This window comes from Lepisma saccharinum, chromosome 9 (genome assembly GCF_977018435.1).
Source record: "Lepisma saccharinum chromosome 9, izLepSacc3.1, whole genome shotgun sequence".
Classification (NCBI taxonomy): domain Eukaryota; kingdom Metazoa; phylum Arthropoda; class Insecta; order Zygentoma; family Lepismatidae; genus Lepisma; species Lepisma saccharinum.
Window position 1 is genome coordinate 89512860 of NC_139237.1, and position 20306 is coordinate 89533165.

Genomic DNA, 20306 nt, shown 5'->3' on the forward strand with positions numbered 1-20306 from the left:
ATGAATTATACAATTCTTCCATGCACCAAATCAAGAAGTTCAGAATTTTCCCGCTTGAGGGCGGCTGACCATATTCAACCAACAGCTGATAGAGGTTATGATTTGTTTGTTGTTTAGCTTGAGTTCCAATTCCAAGTAAAATCCATGTCTGACGAAGTAGAATCTAACGAATTTTTTCACATTTTGCAGGTAACGTATGCATATAATGATGTCAAAAATATGAAAACTTTTCTTTCGCTTAAATACCAACAGCAATGGAATTAGTACATTGCATATCGAATGCATCTACAATTGAATGTATTAAACCGTAGTACAAAGAATATCTAAAAGATGCAAGAAAATGTTCGCGCGGTAATCTTAATACTAAAGTTTAACGCAGATATTGCAGAAATGTGTGGTATAAAATGTAAGAAAGGAAGATCCGTAAAGCTTCTATCGTTGCAATTTATATCAAAAATTCTAAAATTGTTACTTCTACACTTTTACAAGAAAAGTTTTACCTTCAGTTATTTTTATTGTTTTCAACTACGCCATAATTGATTACAGGTGCAAGTTTGATTTTGGAAAGATCAAAGTATAGGTTGTACATATCTTGTCAAACTTAATAATCTCATTTTGCTTACTTCAGAACTGAATGGGAAAATTCTGAACATTTTACTAGATGTCGGATGCAGACTTATATTAATCCTCAATTCAAGGTTAAAATAATTGTTGAAATTCGTAATGCTTGCAAGGATCATAAGCACAACACAGCAAGAATGCTAATGTAAGCTTATATTGGGAGTTATACATGTAATATTGAGCTGATATGTTTATTTTCCAACCAGGGCAAATACAGAAGAAAATATGAGCAAGCACAGGAGAAGTCATGGATAATATGCATACCATGTTCAGCAGCTTTACATGGTTTGGAAATTACAGACAATTTTGTTGGTAAGTTATATATTTTATCACGGTAGCCTTGGTGGTTGAACACATTGAGGAGTAATTAACTCACAATCCTTGCCACTGTTTCTGTCCCATCCTGGGCATTCCTTTGTGAGTGCCCTTTCACATAATCATCATTCTTCCAAATTTGTAAATAGCCAAAAGTGTCAGAAGAGTACTGTAAAATAAGAAAAATGAAATGAAGCACTTTTTTCTTTCTTTCTGAAACCTGAATTTGTGTGAGATCATTGGAAGACATTGGGGGTGGCAACTATCTCCCTGAACATTACAGTATGTTTTAGTGGATTTCTGTGTGTATGAAAACATTCATGAACAAACATATTAATTGGTTGATTTGGTTAATTTTACGCTTTTATGCAAGTTTTGGCCATTTGCGAAAAGAACAAGAATGAGTAATTGATGAAATTGACGAAAAGACATTCACAAAGAATAACCGCCTCCCCCATGGCACCTTGTAATCAAGGGATCCTGGGTTCAATACCTGGTGGATGGACATAGTGGTTCGGATTCCACTTTAAACGGAAGGTCCAATCCCGATTTTAGCCTTACTGTGCATAAATTGGACTTAAAACACCAACTTTATCAATAATAATCAAACAAAGAATTAACCGTGCTTAGTCTGGGATTTGTGCTCGGGACCCCTGCCGTCATAGTTCATTATGCTAACAACTATTCTGCCACAGGGGTCATTGTTATTGTTTTAATATTTTTAAATATAATTTTAATAATGTGAGTATTGATACATATTAATGTGAATATTAATTTTTGAATAAGACAGATACATATTTTTTTTCAGTATCTTTCCTAGGTAAGAGGAAATTTGGTTCACTGTTCTACCTTTTTTGCTATGTTCATTTTACATGTTTTTTTTTTGGTAAATGTCTGTTATATCGGAGACACATTTCTATCGGATATTTTCAGTTTTAAATGGTTCGTACTTACCAATTGTGTATTGCGAAACATAGTTGAAGGTGCCATTATGCTTTTTACATGAAAATAACTTTGATTTATCACATTACGAGTAATTCTTTTGGGACCTTTCTTCCGTTGCGGAGCATAGAATATTTCGCGCACAGCTGTGGATCATCACGCGTCGTGCTTGTGTTTTGTCGATTTGGAGTGGGCATGCAGTGTTGCAATCTTCTTAACCGAAAAATACCTACTTTCGTGTTCATTATGTCATCACAAACCATTGACGGATAGCTCCAAAAACCATTCATGTTAGCCCCACGAACCATTTCCGGCAAGGTTAGGTTAGGTAAGAATAGTTAAAAAAATAAAAATTAAAAAATTCTGGTAAAAAAAGGCACGTTTGGAAACACTTCTTCCTCTCGTGAGACTGCGTGACTTTCAACACTCGCGCCATCTGCTGGTTCATAATGGAAACAACAGCATACTGTTTTCGCTTCGCACAAAAGGCTACTTTTATACATCAAAAGTGCTTATTTTCTGTTGTGCAGCATTCCATAGTGACAAAATACCTCCACGAAGTTTGATAAATGCAACAGAAACTCATTTCCGTAAGTAGTTTCTCCTGTAAATTTGAAGGAAAGTGTCTCCGATATAACAGACATTTACCTTTTTTTTAAAATTATAATTTGTTCATATCCCTAATAATGTATTATTTATTCTTTCAGACACTCATATATTGAAGCCATCCCCACATTGTCCACAGTAAGTATTGTTTTAATTGTTGTTTTCACAAATACAAGGGCAAGTCAAATGGACCGAACTGTTCCTTCCCCTCCAATGCATGCCATTTTGCTAATCCATCAGGACCTTCTTGAGGGGGCCATGTGCCACACATTGGGAGGAAAGAAGAGCATATAGACCATTATGTAGTCTAGTTTATAGTGTGCAAGTAAAGGTGAAGTATTTATTCAGACATTTATTTTCATTTTGACTAAAGATACAGTTATAACAATGGTTAGCAATTTTTTAAACAAAAAGAATCTGATATAATGGATGTTGTCAATGTTACATTGTTGTAATATAGCAACTTAACTGTGAAATGAAGCAGTCTGTTTTATTTTTATTTCAGATAAAAAAAAAATTGATCACATTATTTTTTTATTTAAAATTATGAATCCCAAATATCATCAGGTAATTCAAAGTCATCGTTGTTTTCACAAAGTCTCTTGATGTTTTCTGTTACATTAAATTTTAAAAATGGTGGCTTACTCCATTTGTGAAAAAGAAAACTCCATACTGGATCTATGTTACCATTTTCATTATTTCATTTATTCCAGTGTTCTTCTGCAATGAACGAAGCTTCACAGACATTCAACTCTGTGTTTTCAGTCAATCTTTTTAATCAAATGCTTCTCTTCGATGATGTGAGCTGACAAACCTGTTCTTGGGTTTAGATTTATAATGTCCAAATCGTGTTCGTGCCATCTTATTGCCATTTCCCGTGCTGTTTGGCCTACATAATCCTTTGAACATGAGCAACTTATATATTCCTGTGGTTTCCACATCTGGTAGAGAGTTTCTCATTTTGAATTCATTAAATGTACATTCCAAACTTCTTGAGGGTCTAAAAACAATTTTGAAATTAAAAATCTTCTAAAAGTTTTTGCAATTTTATGTGATAATCCCTTGTGGAATGGAATGCACAGAAATTTCTTTTCAACAGATTTTTTCATCTTTTGTCTGTATTTCTCTTTTCCTTTAATTTTCTTGCAACTTGTTTTTTGAAATGGTTTATTCTGTTAGTGTGAAAGCCATTTTCTTTAGCTATATTTAAAAGGCTTTCTTCTTTATTTTTGATAGTGTTATTATTAGAACATAGTCTTTGTGCTCTCAGGAAAAAAATTAAAAATTTATTATCCATTGTTATATGCGAATGTTCTGAATTGGCATTAATGTATTTTTCCTGTGCTAATTTTTTCCTATGGACTGATGTTTGAATTGAACTCCGCTGCATGCTGAACGAAACATTTGACTCTAGTTTTGTTGCGACAAAACAACGAAAGTCCATGGAATTTGGTATCACATGGAGTGGCCTATAACAAAATGATCTGCACATGAACAAGTCCATTCACCTCAGCCACAGAACTATAAATACAGACTGGAAACGGGAGGAAAACCCTATTGAATTGCCCCTGTGGCCACTGCAGTAGTGCAAGGGCAATAGCAGTATTGTATAAATTCAATTCAAAACCCAAATTGATGCATTAAATCTACATACACATTGATTCTGATGCTAACTTCCCAAATTTTTAAAGAGAGACCTATACATATTGCGTATATGAACGAAATCTGCAATCAGATTTTAGCTAACAAACAAAATGACTCGTGTCGCATAGTGTCCCACCAAGTTGCATTGAATCGTATTGGATTCGGTGTGCAGCTGGGGTAAATGGAGCTGTCTTGAAGAAGGTTGAGGCAGTTCTGCAGACAATGTCACCAGCATCTATTCCAAGTTTGGCAGAAATGTAACTCGTTTGTGACTTTCAAGAAGGACCATACCTACTTGAACTCTGCCTAATGTCTTTTGTGAGTAATAAATCCATTCTCATTATTCATTGACTGGCCCTTGTACAAGGAAATAGTGTTTTATGAGAATATGGTATAATGTTTGTATAAACTGATTTTTTTTATTATTTATTTACATTGTTGTGTCTGATAAGTTAGGGCATGTTCTACAGTAAACAAATTTCATTTTTTTATTTTTCAGACATTTTGTCACCACAGATTTAGCTAGCAGTTTTTGTTTCAAATTGGAACGAGATCATTTGTCCTTAGCAGAATCAGCACAACCAATACCAGGAGAACATGTGGTGAGGATTACAAGTGAGGAAATAGGCTACAATAAGGTATGAGCAATGTTTCAAATGTTGTTTTGTGTTGTAACTACAGCGCCTTGAATAACGTAGTGTGGAAAACGACCCAAGAAACTGGTTCCCCAAGACGATGACAAGTAGATGGCAGTGCGATCGACCCAGGTGCTTATTTTGTTATGAAAGTAATGCGGCTTAGTTAGTTTTTGGAATATATTGTGTAGATTTGTTTCTCTAGAAAGGCGGTAAGTGAATTGATGGAAACAGTTATATTTGTGGAGTGATTTACAGTCACGAAATGGCATTAATTTGGAAAGAAAAGTAAAATAAAATTAATAAATAAATAGCATGCGTAACACAAGAAGAAACATCGCAATGTGATTCCGTACGTCAGGTCTTGGACTGTGTATTAGAGTTTATTTTTCTATGTTATTAGAATATAAATAGTATCCTGAGAGATATTTCATACCGAGGCGACAAACCACAAGTGTCGCTTGAAAGCGAGCAGTCTGAAATCAATGCAGCCTTTCGAACCGTAGGGACACAAGCTCTGACTGCACCGTTTCCTCAAGGAGATTTTACACCAAAGCGACACGCGACAAACGATACGAGGATTTCACACAAAGCGACACGGGTCCTTCGGTCCAAGGCAACTTTCACACCGAAGCGACACATGTTGCTTGGAAACGAGCCAATCAAGAGCAACATTTCACATCGTAGCGGCATGACGGGAAGCACAGGCCAGCGTTCGGTTGGTGAAATCCTCAAGCGATAAGTGTCGCGTGCCGCTTGTCGCTTTGGTGCACAATCTCACTAAAGCAAGACACTCATTGCATCGCGTATGTGCGAACAACAAACCACGGCAACATGTTGCAAGCTATTGAGAAAATGGCCCAGTTTGAGCGACGCAGAAGCGACAAAGCGACACGTGTTGCTTATCGTGTCGCCTAGATCTGTAGTTGTAATGTGCGGTTTATCGTGTCGCCTATCTGTTGTTCGCAAGCAACGCTTGCTAATAGACTGAAGGCACCATGTCGCTTGTCACTTAGTTGGGAACTCCCCCTGTAGCGCGTCGCTTCGGTCTCAGCACCCTTCCTTTAAGGAGCTTTCAGACCGAAGTAACAAGTAGCACGCGAATACGCCATATGAACGTGTCGTTTGCTGTTTGGACCCTCATGTGCAATGAATGCTATTTTACAGTCTGGAAGTGTGTGTCACTAGTGTGACAGTGTGAACATCCCGTGTCGCTTGTCCAATTGGTTTGAAAGTTGCCTTACAATCATGTCGATGGCACTAAGAAAGTTTTGTGGGGTTCCCCTTGTCGTTTCATGCAATCATCATTATCATCATCGCCGCGATTAGTTTAAAGCGGAAGAAAAGAGACAGTAAATATAAAAAATACAAATGTTTCAGTGTGTATATCTTTAAAAGAAATGATGATGATGATAATGAACCTAATTCATACACAAAAATTTAGTTGCCAAGAGCATTCCACGCGTATTTTTTCTCCCGTATTATTAACGAAAGCATGACGATAACAGGACGTGGTGGACTGTCTAGAATGTTCGTTAATATCTTCGCGACCACTGTACCAAATATCATAGCAATTATCACATTCATAGAAATGCTTCATGTAAAAGAATCAGACGTTGCAGCGAAAACTCCATTTACTTCTATTATAAGCAGTCGAACACCAAGCACCGGGGTCAACACCAGCGCCTCTAGCGGATCATTTTCGAGTGGAACCATCCAGAGAGCGCAGAAGCATGCCGTTTTCCACACTACGTTATTCTAGGCGCTGTAGTTGTAACTTATCACGTTATGATGAGCACAATTGCCTCTGGCTTAATGCTTTCTGTTCATGGAAAAAGATTCTAAAAATGTAAATTTTACCTCTATATAGGTTTTCAATAACCCTTTTTAGGCTTCTTCAGTGTGTGTAGCTGGCCTCCATGGTGAAGTGGTTAGCACATCGTGCTACGGTGCCATTGGTCCCGAGTTCGAATCCCGGCCAGGGCATGGGTGCTTGTTAGTGTCCATTCATCAATTTCGTCACTCATCCACATCTTCGCAAATTAGCCAAAAGTGGCACAAAAGTGAAGTAAAATAAAGCAAATCAATCAATCGAATCACTGTGTAATTTTGAAGAGCATCGTTGAATTGGCATAAAATTGTTACAAATCGCCAGGAACAAGGAAGTTTGAGGTTAGCAACCTACCTGTCAATATGATATCTGTGGTGGGATAAACCACTCATATGTACCAAATCTGTTATCAGGATTAAATCTTGACCCAAATTTTCCAAATGCTAACTAATTTTTGAGTTAGTTAATAGGTTCTCCCTGATCGTGTGGTGGTAATGCTGTCACCTTGTACTCAAGGTGGTCCCATGTTTGATTCCTGGTGAAGGCACATAGTATTTAGGATCACTTTAAACTGTAGGTTCAGTCCCAGTTAGCCTCTGTGCATCAAGTGGCCTTAAACCAACATAACTTATTTAAGTTAGTTAATACACCACATATCTATATGTTTTTATAACTTTCAATTTTTAAAAAAATATATATTTACACTTGTGAAGATGGAAACTATGCCATCTCCCTTCTACTCAAATATAATGTAGCCAATGACCTTCAAAATTTATAGTTTCTTTAATAAGGACTGCGCAAATATATGATTTTCTATGTTTACCATGGTACTTTATGTATGTACAAAACTAAAAGTTGTATTTGGAAGGAATTTTCATAAAATGACTATTAAAAATGCGTAAAGTTCTTTGTTCAGGTTTTGCACAATTCTTTTCTGATCTAGTTAAGAATTGAAAATGAAAATAACTCGGGAAATTCTCATTTTGTGCTGATTCAGTTGTTAGCATTTGTGCTTTTTTTTAGATTGTATATAATTGGAGGTTCTCTCATTGTAGGACTTTCACCAGTACAAAATCCTGGTGATAGATAAGCCATTGAATCCATCGCTGAAACCCAAACCACCAGATGAAGATGCAATTGAACTGGATAGAAATATAACATCATTGGAAGAGTACGTAAATCGAAACTGGATATTTTAATTCACTCTTTTCGTTTTTAAAACTTGGTATTACAATATGTATACGTTGTATTTTTAAACACACCTGTTTTAAAAATTATTACGGATTTACGTCCAAGAACAGGTTTGTCAGGCACATCATTGATAAGCATACAATTAACGGGGTGTCTACCAGTCTGGAAAAGTCACTGAAATGTCAGGGAAATTTGCTGTTTTTCTGGAAAAATTAATATTTCTTGTGGATAGAGTTTGATATATTGAGTATTACTGGCACTTTCAGTAGAAATTGTATATGAACTACTCTAGGAAAGGGATCGTGCTTTGTTACTATTTTCAACTATAAATCTACTGCAATAAATAGCTATTGCGATTTACCACTTTCTTGTTGGTTTGTGTTTGGTACGCATTAGGATTAGTACATATATTACTATAATTTTGTATCATTTATGCTATAATTATGATTTTTTATTTTTAAAAAAATGTTTATGATTACTCAATATATGAAAGCTCACTGCTGATGCCCCTATCTCAACAGTCAATCTGTGTTCAGTTATCAGACTTCATTTAGAGGGGTTCTAACTGTGGCGTTTAGCTAATATGCAGTGTCCTCCTCGTACAAATGTGTAAATATAGAATTGGGTATTGGTCTGGAACACCTGGTAAAATCAGGCAATTTTGTTGTTACGAAATTGTAGACACCCTGATTAAGAGAATGGTTTTGAAAATAGTAACGTGCGACAGAAATTTAAATGTACAGGGAGCTTTGCTCATTGTAAAAGAGTGCTGATAAATTAATTACTGAATTGCTCATTTCATTAAATACTTGATGTAGTGCCGCATTCAAATATTAGTTCATTTATACTTTTCAACGACTTTCATGGTTAAATTTTCACAATTATTGCTTATCTTAAGGAACTAGTTTAATAAATATTACTAGGCATTCTATCATACTTTAAGCACCTTTCTTACAGAGCTCACAACTTTCTGTGTGAATTTGACGAACATGACAATTTCCAGTGTCGGCTAAGAAAAGAATTCCAGAGCTTTTCGTCCAAGCACAGGATGCTCCCAGGAAACCTCCCCGACATCCAGGAGAGTGTCTATGATGCCGTAAGGCGGAACTGGATGACTTTACTCAAAACTCGACCATTGACGTATCAGAGGGATTCTCGGTTTCAGATTCTTCTCACCACAGCCGTAGAAAAGTAAGCAGATAGGAATCTTGGTACCTTAAGGTATCTTGACCAAGAATAGGTCAAAGTTCCGATTGTGCATTTAAGATACTGGAAATATGTTTGAAGTTCAGAGAACTTCAAACTCATTTGTTTAAAGCGGGTAGTATAAGTGACCATGTGTGCAAGTTTCTGCTGTTTGTAGTGTTCTTTGCCATGGAACATGTGATATGTATGTGTAGGATTTGAACGAAAGTGTGTAAAAACTAAGGCAATCTAACCTAACAAACTCAGCCTCCTTAAAACGTATAAATGTAGTAACATTGTAAGCAGGTTGGATTATAATTATAATGTTAAGATCACCACACCTTATCGACTCACATAACCATATACTATCAGAATGGAAAAAATCAGTATGCACAAAAATGCAATAAGTAATGGTAATACCTGTTCAGTACTTGCCAATAGCAATGTTCAGGATTTGCACATGGACTAGTATCATGATGATGTCACAATGATTACACAATCTGAACCTGGGCCAAAGATTTGAAGTTTTTTTATTTGGTCAAGCTTAAGGTTAAGTAAAACATGTGTCTGTAGATCAGTTATTTTTGCATTGTACAGTGAAATCGCAATTATACATTTCTCGATAGTATGTTTTTCTTATTAGTACGTTTTTTTGTTGTGTTTTTCCGGTGGTCCCTGCCAATTTCCCTAAGGTTGCATACTATTATATTTCAGTTATACTACTTTCAGATATACGATTTTTCCAGTTATATGTTTAACAAGTTCAGTCCCAAAAGGAAAAGACTTCAGCTATACGTTTTTTAACTCTGCTTGCTGGAAAGAATGCTGCTCGAGTTCAAGATGATGATAACATCTGCCATCTGGGCATGGAATGGGCAGTGCACTCTTGAACCAAATTGGCCTGTGCTAAGTAATCCTGCTTTTGTTCTTTGCATTGTGTTAGGCAAGTCGTATCTGTCTGAAGCAGATCAGACACTGATATCTTTCGAGCTGTCAGACACTGGCGCCACACTGATAAACGAATTATTGAACACTGCGATTTATTTTTACCGTGTGAATGGTTGTGAAGCAACAATTATACTAAACACTGCGTGCATTTTCTTTCTGCAAGCGCCATTTGAAAAAAAGCACTTCTTTCCCTTTTGTTATTACTATGGTATAAATTGAAGATGAAAGGCTATAACTGGTGAACCATTGCATCTTTTTGAAAATTTTAAATTCTAAATGTAAGAAACATCCTACAGTTAAAGGTCCAGGGGGAAGCGGGGGCCAAAGCCCAATGTTCGAATTTTTCCGTAATTGCGCAAAATTTCTGAATGCTGTAATTTCCATTTTTTTTCAAAGTTGCACCATGAGTATTACATATCCTCATGGAGCTGTCTTTTTTCATGCTTGCCTCAAAATTTGAACCATCCAGTGTCCATAGGGCCGACACTAGGAACAAAATTCCTTTGCATCCTGTTGGATGAGTCATTGCTGTCAGGAGCGATATCGGCAAAGACTACTTTGGAAGAGCAAGGCATAACACTGGCGCCAGTAGCAGTGTCTTTCTCGTGATTTTGTGAATTTACAATAACGATTTAGAACAGATCAGTGCAATACAGCAAACTTTGGTGCATATGTAGTACACCTTTTCTTTCTTTGTGTTCTTAATTTTATAATTTTAACTATTTTTCAATAATACGTTTTTCTCAGTTATACGTTTTTTCCCTTTAGTCCCCATAGAACATATAACTGAGATTTCACTGTATTAGTATAATTGTGAATTTTATTGGCATATGTATTTTGCCTCACCTATTTGCTTTATTATAAAAACAGAACCTCAAATATACATTTTTCAGGAGTCTATTAGTAAGGGACTTAAAATCCAAATAAATGTAAATCTAATAAAACAATTCTAACATTTTATTGTATTGGAACTAGAAAGACATAAGTGTATTATATAGAGAAAGGTAAAAATCAGGAGTTTATTGGTCTGTACAGTGCCTTTTATTTGTTTTTACAGAGAACTTGAACAAAAAACATACAATGAAAAAATATAAATGCAAGATTGCACTTCATTTTATTGAAAATATATTTATTTTGTCACAACAGCTAGTTTTTGCTTATTCATTATTATTATTAATGATTTCTACATCAATTTTGTTTCAATGAAACCCTTCTTTTTTGAAAGTTGGAAGTAATATTGTGCATGGATTTTGCAATGCTTGTAGGAAATTTACAGCCTGTATACAATATCTGCATGTGTCAAATGTAATTTGTTTGTTTCAGCCTTGTGATGGAATGCATCCACGATGATATTTTCCCTATCATTTGCATGAAGCATTCGGAAGAGGATTCAGAAATATATACTCAAACTCAGGAGCTGTACTCCATGGGGGTCACGGCCGATCAGCTTGGTGCCCCGGAGGATTTTGCTGTGCCGCTTCCAGCTGCTGTAAGTCGAAGCCTAACAAGAGTTTTCTATTTGTCCTAATATCCTCACCATGTGTGGAGATTAATAATTCATTGCATATTTCCGTCTATTTCTCCTCACACCGATGATGCTATGAAATTAGCGAAAATTTTGAATTTTTCTACTGTCCGGTGAGTGTTTCCTTTTACCTTCTTTGATTTATTTATATATATATATATGTATATATATATATATATATATATATATATATATATATATATCTGTATGTGATTCATGTGATAAGAACATACTTTACAAAGAAAGTAGCAAGGATATATTGAGAAGGTATGTAACAAAGAAGCATGCTGCAGTGCAAGAATAGATGGGAATGGTTCGTTGTTTGTATCCCCCACCTTTACAACTTACATATTCTACAAATATGTGTGTGGACTTGAGCTGATTTCTTGTATCCCTTGCTTTTTTTTTTGTACATAGCAGATGCTTGCTCATTGTTTGGCCATTTATTTTCCAATTGTCCTTGATATATACATGTGCATTCCTAATGCTTGTGTGTAGCAGTATTTTTACATGGAGGTGGAAAATAAGCTTTTGAAGACTATTTTTAAAAGACACCATTGTCACAGTTGAATTGAGCTTATTTGCACTCATTTTTTGGGACCATGTGTTATCCTGTTTGTACATAAATTCACATACAGTGGATCCTCGATTTTATGTTCCCGCATTATACATTCAATCTCGATGGTCCCAACATAGCAAAATGTAATACAATTTTCCTCGATTTTACATTTTCACACATTTTAAGTTTTATCAGCTTCATCCTCTGAAAAATGTAAAATCGAGGTTCCACTGTATTTTTTAAGAGAATATTTTAGCCTACTCACAAATACAAGTTTAGCATATAGGATGTTCCCAATTTGAAACACTATTACTCACATTTAATGGAATCCAGGTAAGCAAAATTGGTTTGGATTGAAAGACAAACTAAAGAGAGTTGTTGGTCTATCTTGCAGCCACACACTGTTCGTTGAAAGCAGTTTCCTATAATGTCATTCCTTGTCCTTTCTTGTTGAACTATTCCTTGTGAAGAAGTACATGTCTCCAGACGTCACCTCAGTTAAGAGAAAGATCACGTATGTTGCCAAGGAGATTTCTAGATTTTTCAGAATTTGTTCTGTATTTATTTTCCACATCCCTTGTGTATATACAGGGTAACCCAAAAGTCATTTTCCCCTGAGAGAAACTGTATATGTAATTCTAAGCATTAGATTTAAATTGTTGTTAAGAGTTCCACCGGGCAAATGGTGTTAAGCATTATACCAGTACACAGATAACGCTGATGTTTAAACAGTTTTGCCCTGTGGAACTCTTAACAACACTGTTAAATTTTATTCTCAGAATTACATATACAGTTTTTCTCAGGGCAAACTGACTTTTGGGCCACCATATATGTCATATACATATTTGTTGCTTGCACATAAAGACTAATAATTATTGTGCCTTATTTTTTTTACCATGTAAATTTTTTAAAATGTAGTAAACAAGATGGGAACATCACGTTTTCATATTCCACCACTTAAAACAAATAATATAATGCATTTCATGAGTTTTCGTAATTAAAAAAATGAGATTTTTATGTGAGAAGTCATACAATATAAACTTAATTTATCTAGCTTTCAAAGATTGTTCTTCATTGAGAAGGTAAAGTTAATAACAAATTGTTATATTCGTATACTATCTATGTCTTTATCTAGTCTTCAGGAGTATCGAGTGAAATAATCTCGCCATGAATTAATAATAATAATAAATTGACAATAAAATAATAGTTTATTCTGATTTGTTTATAATTATTATTGTTATTTGTGCTGTTCAATTTTACAATAAATCCCTCCTTCAAAAGTTTCTTGCAATCTTCATTGTTGAGAACTGTAGTAGAGAAATTAACTGTTGTGGCATCTCGTTGAATGTGCTGTATCAGTAATGATAGTGCTGGAAGTGAGTGTGCGAACTACTGAAGCACAGAAAATATTATTGATTTAAAATATATTAGGGATGTGCCGATATGAAATTTTGGCCGATACCGATAAAGTACCGATATAAAATTTACCGATAACTGATATTCTACCGATCAGATATAAAATTAGAAATGGCTTGAAGAACCTGAAAGGTTCATTGACCTCCTTAATAAATGTGTGTTTCCAGGTGACTGTGGTGCAAAAGAAATTGCATATTTAGATTACACTGGGGAACAGTGAAATTGCGGCACAGTGTTTGAGAGCTAATTTAGGACAATTTCATGCTGCTGAATAATGATATAATAATATATTTCCTGAATTGGCTCTAATTTATGAAATAAATGCAACTAAACCAAAATGGCGGAAACATAAGACATACATATAAATGAACTTCCAACAACAATTTAATATTTCTTTTTGTGATTACAATCATTATTATAAAAATAAATTTATATAGGCCTATGATCAAAATAATTAAGAAAATATGTACACAATGAAGTAACAAACTATGTGAAACGTTTTCTATACGATTTCCTGCTGTATTGCTTTTGAGGACAATCCCTCTGTAAGCTCCAACAGTAATCGGCCATCATGTGGCGATCCCACCGTCCCTGGCACCTTTCTTCCATTATCCTTATATCCTGATGGAACCTTTCTCCCTGTTCTTCACTAAAATCACCAAGGTTTTCAGGGAATCTGTCAATGTGGCTGTGTAGAAAATGTATCTTCACACTCATATTAGCTCCCAATTTCTAAAAAAATTTCAACATATTTCCAAATATATCGGAGTACTTTTCTGCTCTGTGATTCCCCAAAAAGTTTTTGACGACGGACACAAAGCTCAGTCAGGCCTCAGATTCGATGTAAGGCATGTAAGTTGTAAAATTGGCATCATATATGAGTACAAATTTGTGGTGGTCCGTCAAAGATTCCTGCCTTCAATTTTTCAATACTTAGTCCTGGAAAAGTGTGGCAGATATATTTGAAACAATCACCACTTGTATCTAAGGCCTTGATAAACTGTTTTATCAACCCAAGTTTAATATGCAGTGGCGGAAGGATGATTTTGTCCCTATCTATCAGCGGTTCATGAATGATATTAGCTTTTCCCACTAATATTTTCCCTTGGGGGCCAAACTTTTATCGTCCAATGCTTTTCTCTAGCACGACTATCCCACAAACATAGGAAACAGGGATACTTTGTGTACCCACTTTGCTGTCCTAGTAAAAAAATCACCATCTTGAAATCCACACACACGAGCCACTTATGTTCAGCATATTCAATTATTTTCTAAAACCATTTTTATATTTTGGTATTCTTCCTTAAGGTTTGTTGAGTGTCCGATATATTGCCTAGCGATGCTTCATAAGTTGCCTAGCAACAATTCACAAATAAATAAATAAGTTTATTATGGGAATTTCAGATCATTATTAAATTTTCATATTACCGAGAAAAGCGTAGAGTAATTTTACCTCCTATATTTTCCATGGTGTGTTTATTTTTATAACTGGAGTCAATTCAACTGAACCAATCATACAATTGGCAATCACAGCTGTTTTGTGTGCTGAAACTGTTATTAAACTTTATGCCGCAAAATAAAATCTTTTTTTTGTTCCCCAGTGTTATCCATAAAAACTAGAACAAAATGACAGAATTTTGCACTAAATTATCATATATTTATTGATATATTGGATCGGTAAAATAATCGGTAATTTTACCGATAAACCAAAATGCCTATATCGCCCGATACCAATAGAGTACCAATTAATCGGTCCCATCCCTAAGATATATACATAATTGTACATAAAATTGAATAAGTTTCTCTATTATTTTGTACATAATCTTGCCTGTAAGGAATGTCTGTGCATGAGTAGTGATACATTCATGTATGTATAATATTGTAGCGTGTGCATAGCATCTTGCACTGTTATCCATTGCTGTGTTTGTTGTTATGGCATGTGATTTTCTGATGGACAATTTAGGTGGTGGAGCTAGCCTCACTGGACAGCTTGACATGCCCGATAGAGAAGCTTAATTGCTTGAGGACGACGCTAGACCTCATTCTGGCAGAGCTCAAGGGTGCGATTGTGGATGCACACTCTGTAGTCATTGGTATGTTTGATTCTATAGAAAGTGATACAGTGAGTGAGTGTGTCTGTGCAGTTATCCCTGGATACAGTGAATCTAATTCACTGGTCCACCTAAATACACTACAGATTTCATTCATAGTGAATCCTAAATTTCAGTTTTTGTGAACAAAAGAAAAAATGAAATGTCCATGAAAAATTATCATTGTCAGCATCAACAAACCTTATTACAAGGGAGAGTCGAATGATAGCCTTAATTTGTTGTTTTTTTGTTTTTATTTTGTAGGTTTCTGCATGTAAAGTTGCACAAGTGTGCTGCATTTTAGCATAGACCCATTGCTGATCCACATATATTTTCAAGTCTGAGTTGGTGCCTGTGTAGCACAAGAAGAATAATATTTGAAATCAATGTGCCGTCACTTATGAGTATACCTCAGATTTTTAGGTTCTAAAAACTGTGCTTTTAGCTTCCTAAAATAGGCTCTTAAAATCCTAAAATAGTTTCTATAAATCATAAAATAGGTTCTATAAATCTTAAAATAGGTTCTAAAAATTCTGAAATAAGTTTGAAAAATATTAAATTACAACCTTGGTGACAATGAAGTTCGACCAGAAAAAATTAAATGCACAGAGGCATAGGCGGTGGAATGGGTGACCCGCAGAAGTGACGCATGTGTGTAAGAGGAGGCGTGTGAGCAGGCAAGAATCGTGATCCCAGCATGTTGCACCCAAGGTCACGTAAAGAACGAAAACGGGGAACTATACGCGTGACATTGAACTTCGACCAGGCACCAGACCCATACGGAAAATTCCAGATAGTGGCGCATTCGATGGAACCATGACGTCACGGACACGTTAAGTGAGTCCGCCGTATATAAGCGCGTGCTGTGCACCGAGGAACCGCAGTGCATCATCACCATGGCCAGGGGCAAACCTATTGACAACACCGTGAGGAGAAGAGTGGTGGAGTTGCAACGGGATGGACTCAGTGAACGGGAAATAGGGCGCCAACTGAACTTACCCAAGTCAACCGTCCACTGCATCATCAAACACCACCAAAATACGGGTACTACAGAGTCAGGTAAGGCCCCCGGTCGAAAACGCCTGCTGAGCGTGCGTGACCTACGGATATTTAGGCGCTATATCCAGACCAACAATCATGTTTCTGTGGCCGAATTACGACTGTGGACTCGAGAACGCTTTCACATTGAAGTGTCAACCAGAACCATTCGCCGTTACCTACAGCGATGCGGTTACCGAGTGTACAAGGCGAAACGTAAACCCTTCCTTTCCATGTTGAACAAAGGCAATCGACTACGGTGGGCACGAATGTACCGGGGATGGACATTTCGGCAGTGGAACAGGGTTTTGTGGACGGACGAATCCATTTTCAATGTTGTGTACGGGAAAATACGGAAAACAGTCATTTGTCGGAAGGAGGAACAGAATGAAGCAAAATGTTATGCACGTCGGGTACAGAAACCTGCGTCAGTGATGGTATGGGGATGCATGACGGCATCTGGGGTTGGCCCACTACACGTCTGTGAGGGCATTGTGAATGCACACGCCTATACACGCATACTGGAGCGGCATCTTCCCACAGTGCGAAGGCACCTGTTCCACAGGCGGCATCTCATCGTTCAACACGACAATGCCAGGCCTCATACAGCGCGGCTGACAAGAGAATGGTTGACTCGCCATCACGTGCGAACTCTGCCATGGCCACCATCAAGTCCCGACCTCTCGCCCATTGAGAATGTGTGGCGGGTTCTTAAGCGACGTGTGCAACAGAGGGGACCCACGACAGTGGCTGCTCTTATCGCCTGCCTGCAGGAGGAATGGCACCGCATCGATATGGAATACCTTGAACGACTCGTCCGCAGCATGCCCCGATGCATTGCTACAGTTATTCGCCGACGGGGCGGCATCACACCATGGTAAACAGGATCCGCTCTAACAGTGGTCGAACTTCAATGCCACGTGTAGATGGACGAAAATGTTTTATTTTGTGTGGACACCATACATTGCTGCGTTGCAGCGGAAATTTATGTTTTCCTTTGTTCCATGTAGCCTGCTGAATAAAATATGTTCAGCATATGTATGTGTTCTCCTTCTTTCACAACGCACTCCTATATTTGTGACTGGTCGAACTTCATTGTCACTAGACTAAAAAAATCCTGAAGTAGGTTCCAAAAAACTTAAATGGTACAAAATTCCTGATGAGTACTGATTATGTACAATCGTTAAAAAAAAATCACATGAACCGTAAGAAATTTTAGTAGGTATATGTAACAACCAAATATTAATTTTCTAACCAAATTTTCATTTGTATGCATCATTTTCAAAATTATCCACAAATTATTGCGATACTATATTTGTTATATTTGCAAAAGGTGCTTGTTGACGTGAAAAATGAATTAGCATGTAAAATTTGCTGCACAATATCAGGGTGGCTATTCATTTGGTATTCTTTGAATCCCGGGAATTATACGTGAATTACTGGCTGTGGAAATCATGGCGTGAATTTTGGTAACACATGAAAAAAAAGGTAAAAGCAGATGTTTTATTTTATCTTTTAATTATCTTTCAACGGAAACATAGTCAGTGGTGCAAATTTGAATGTTGAAACGTTACTTCGCAAGGTATGAATTCCACAAAAGGACCAAACTGGCAGGAAAGTGGGCAAGACCACCTGGATAAGAAGTTTGCACTTTAGACTGTGTAGGCAGTTGAGGCGATTGGCTGCCAAAACTGGGAAGGGGAGGGGGCAAGGACAGTTTACTTTCTCTTAGTATTTGATTTTTGATTTGATTTAGTTTATTTTACTTCGCGTTTTGTGCCTCTTGGCTAATTTGCGAAGATGAGGATGAGTGATGAAATGATGAAATTGATGAATGGACATTCACAAACAACCAAGCCCGACCGGGATTCGAACCCGGGACCTTTGGCGTCGCCGCGCGATGTGCTAACCACTCGGCCACAGGGTCGGGCACTTTCTCTTAGTAGACAAGCATTAAGAGTGCATAGTGCGGGGTCAAGAAGTAGGAGGCAAGTGCCCCCTCTAATCGCCGCCACTGTGTGCAGAAAACATTGGTGTTAGACATTTTGTTTTGTTTTGTTTAGAGTTTTGAAAAACATTATAGACTTCGAGGGGGAGGGAAATAGACAGAAAACTTGTTTCAAACACGCAAGTCATTGAATTGTTTCGTCACTAAACCTAGTAAATACCTCTGTGAGATATAAAGACCCTGTAAAACCTAAGAATTTATATAGAAACCTAAAAAAAAGGTTTAATTTAGACATATAAACCTAAAATAGGTTCTAACAAGCAAAATAGGTTATTCTAGGCACCATACAACTTCGTCAGTTGTTGCGTTTTGTAATGAAACGCTGACATAACTTATTTCTTATTTACCTGCAAAGGAAAAAATAGGTTAAAAACCTAAAATCCGAGGTCTACGTATGAGCCACCACAAAGGTCCTTCCACCTATGTACTGAGACCATTGTCGAACTTCCTCCTATTTGTAAACTTGCTGGTGTGTTAAGCATGCATAGAGTCATTGAATTTTCATTTGCCGTAGAATGTCTACAAGTTTTAGGCTTCCTGAGGGCAAGAAACCACGGCTAGAAGGCACGATCTTTAAAATGACAACAATGGTGTTGTGAAGCTTGCTTGATCAGTGTTGCAGCCTTGAGGTAGTTTTGTAAATAACAGTGGATTCCTTGTGTAAATTTGAGCTGTTTAAAGCCGGTCCTGTAATTTTAGGTTTTTCATTTGACTCTTCCTCATATATTAAAGGTTTGGTAGCATGCAGAGTGACTGAAATGGAATGGAGAAGACCAAGGGGTTGGATGAGGGGTTGTGACTTGTGCTGATGATGAAACATGTTCTGTAATACTGTACAGTGCCTTATTTGATATTTTGTTCTATTGATAGAATTCTTCCTCAATTCAGATTTTAGTTTCGGTGATTTTTGGATATGGTCTCAATTATCTGAATAAGCAGTAGTTCATCACAGGTGGACTTGACTGTAGTTAATTGAAATAGAGTAATCTTTATAATAAACACGCTTCCAAAAGTTAAGCACGCAATGGTAAAATCAACAAAAATGGAAAAGTAAAGCTTTGAATAACACATGAAGGTAGCAAATGTGTTTATGCATTAAAGAAAACAAGAATTGTGTACAAAGATGAAAAAAATATTTACTTTTCGTAAGTTATATGATGACGTCACATTTGGGTCATTAACATAATGATGTTTAAAGGCAAACAAACCAAAACAAAACATACATTAATATGGTATGTGACAGACCACCCTGGACCTTCACACAAACTTTCCAACGATTTTCCATGTTTTCAATGAGGTGATCAACCATCGCAGATGCTCGCAATAGCCATCCCTCCATTAGAGCAGTTTCCAACTCTCTGAAACTGGCTGGAGGAGGTAAACGTGCAGAGACAGCACACCTAAGGGCATTCCAAAGGTTTTCAATGGGATTAAGGTTGGCGGAATATGCCAACCACTCCATACGAGAAATGCCCTCACTTTCCAGGTACTCGTCAACGATGTTGGCTCGATGGGGATGGGCATTATCGTCCACGAGGAGGAGATCAGGACCAACTGCTGCAGCGTAGAGTCTCACAATGGCGTCTAGGACTTCATCCCGATACCGTGCAGTCGTCACATAACCGCCTTTAGAGATGTGCATCTCGGTGCGATATCCCACTGAAATTCCAGCCCACACCTTGATGCTGCCACCTCTGAATCCATGATGTTCGATGACGTTCTTGGCCTGATTGTGTGTGCCTTTTCTCTCCA

General features: G+C 36.9%; 1 protein-coding gene across 1 annotated transcript in view; it reads left to right on the forward strand.

Annotated features, from left to right (window-relative positions):
• Window positions 1-70: 70 nt before the first annotated feature.
• Window positions 71-20306, forward strand: part of LOC145992242 (ankyrin repeat domain-containing protein 27-like) — a 35278-nt gene continuing 15042 nt past the window's right edge. Inside the window, exons 1-8 of the mRNA XM_083128588.1 lie at window positions 71-189; window positions 828-933; window positions 2586-2622; window positions 4628-4766; window positions 7650-7765; window positions 8743-8976; window positions 11242-11407; window positions 15382-15511. Coding sequence (XP_082984714.1) covers window positions 145-189; window positions 828-933; window positions 2586-2622; window positions 4628-4766; window positions 7650-7765; window positions 8743-8976; window positions 11242-11407; window positions 15382-15511 — 973 coding nt within the window. The 5' untranslated portion in view covers window positions 71-144. The remainder of the gene's footprint in view (window positions 190-827; window positions 934-2585; window positions 2623-4627; window positions 4767-7649; window positions 7766-8742; window positions 8977-11241; window positions 11408-15381; window positions 15512-20306) is intronic.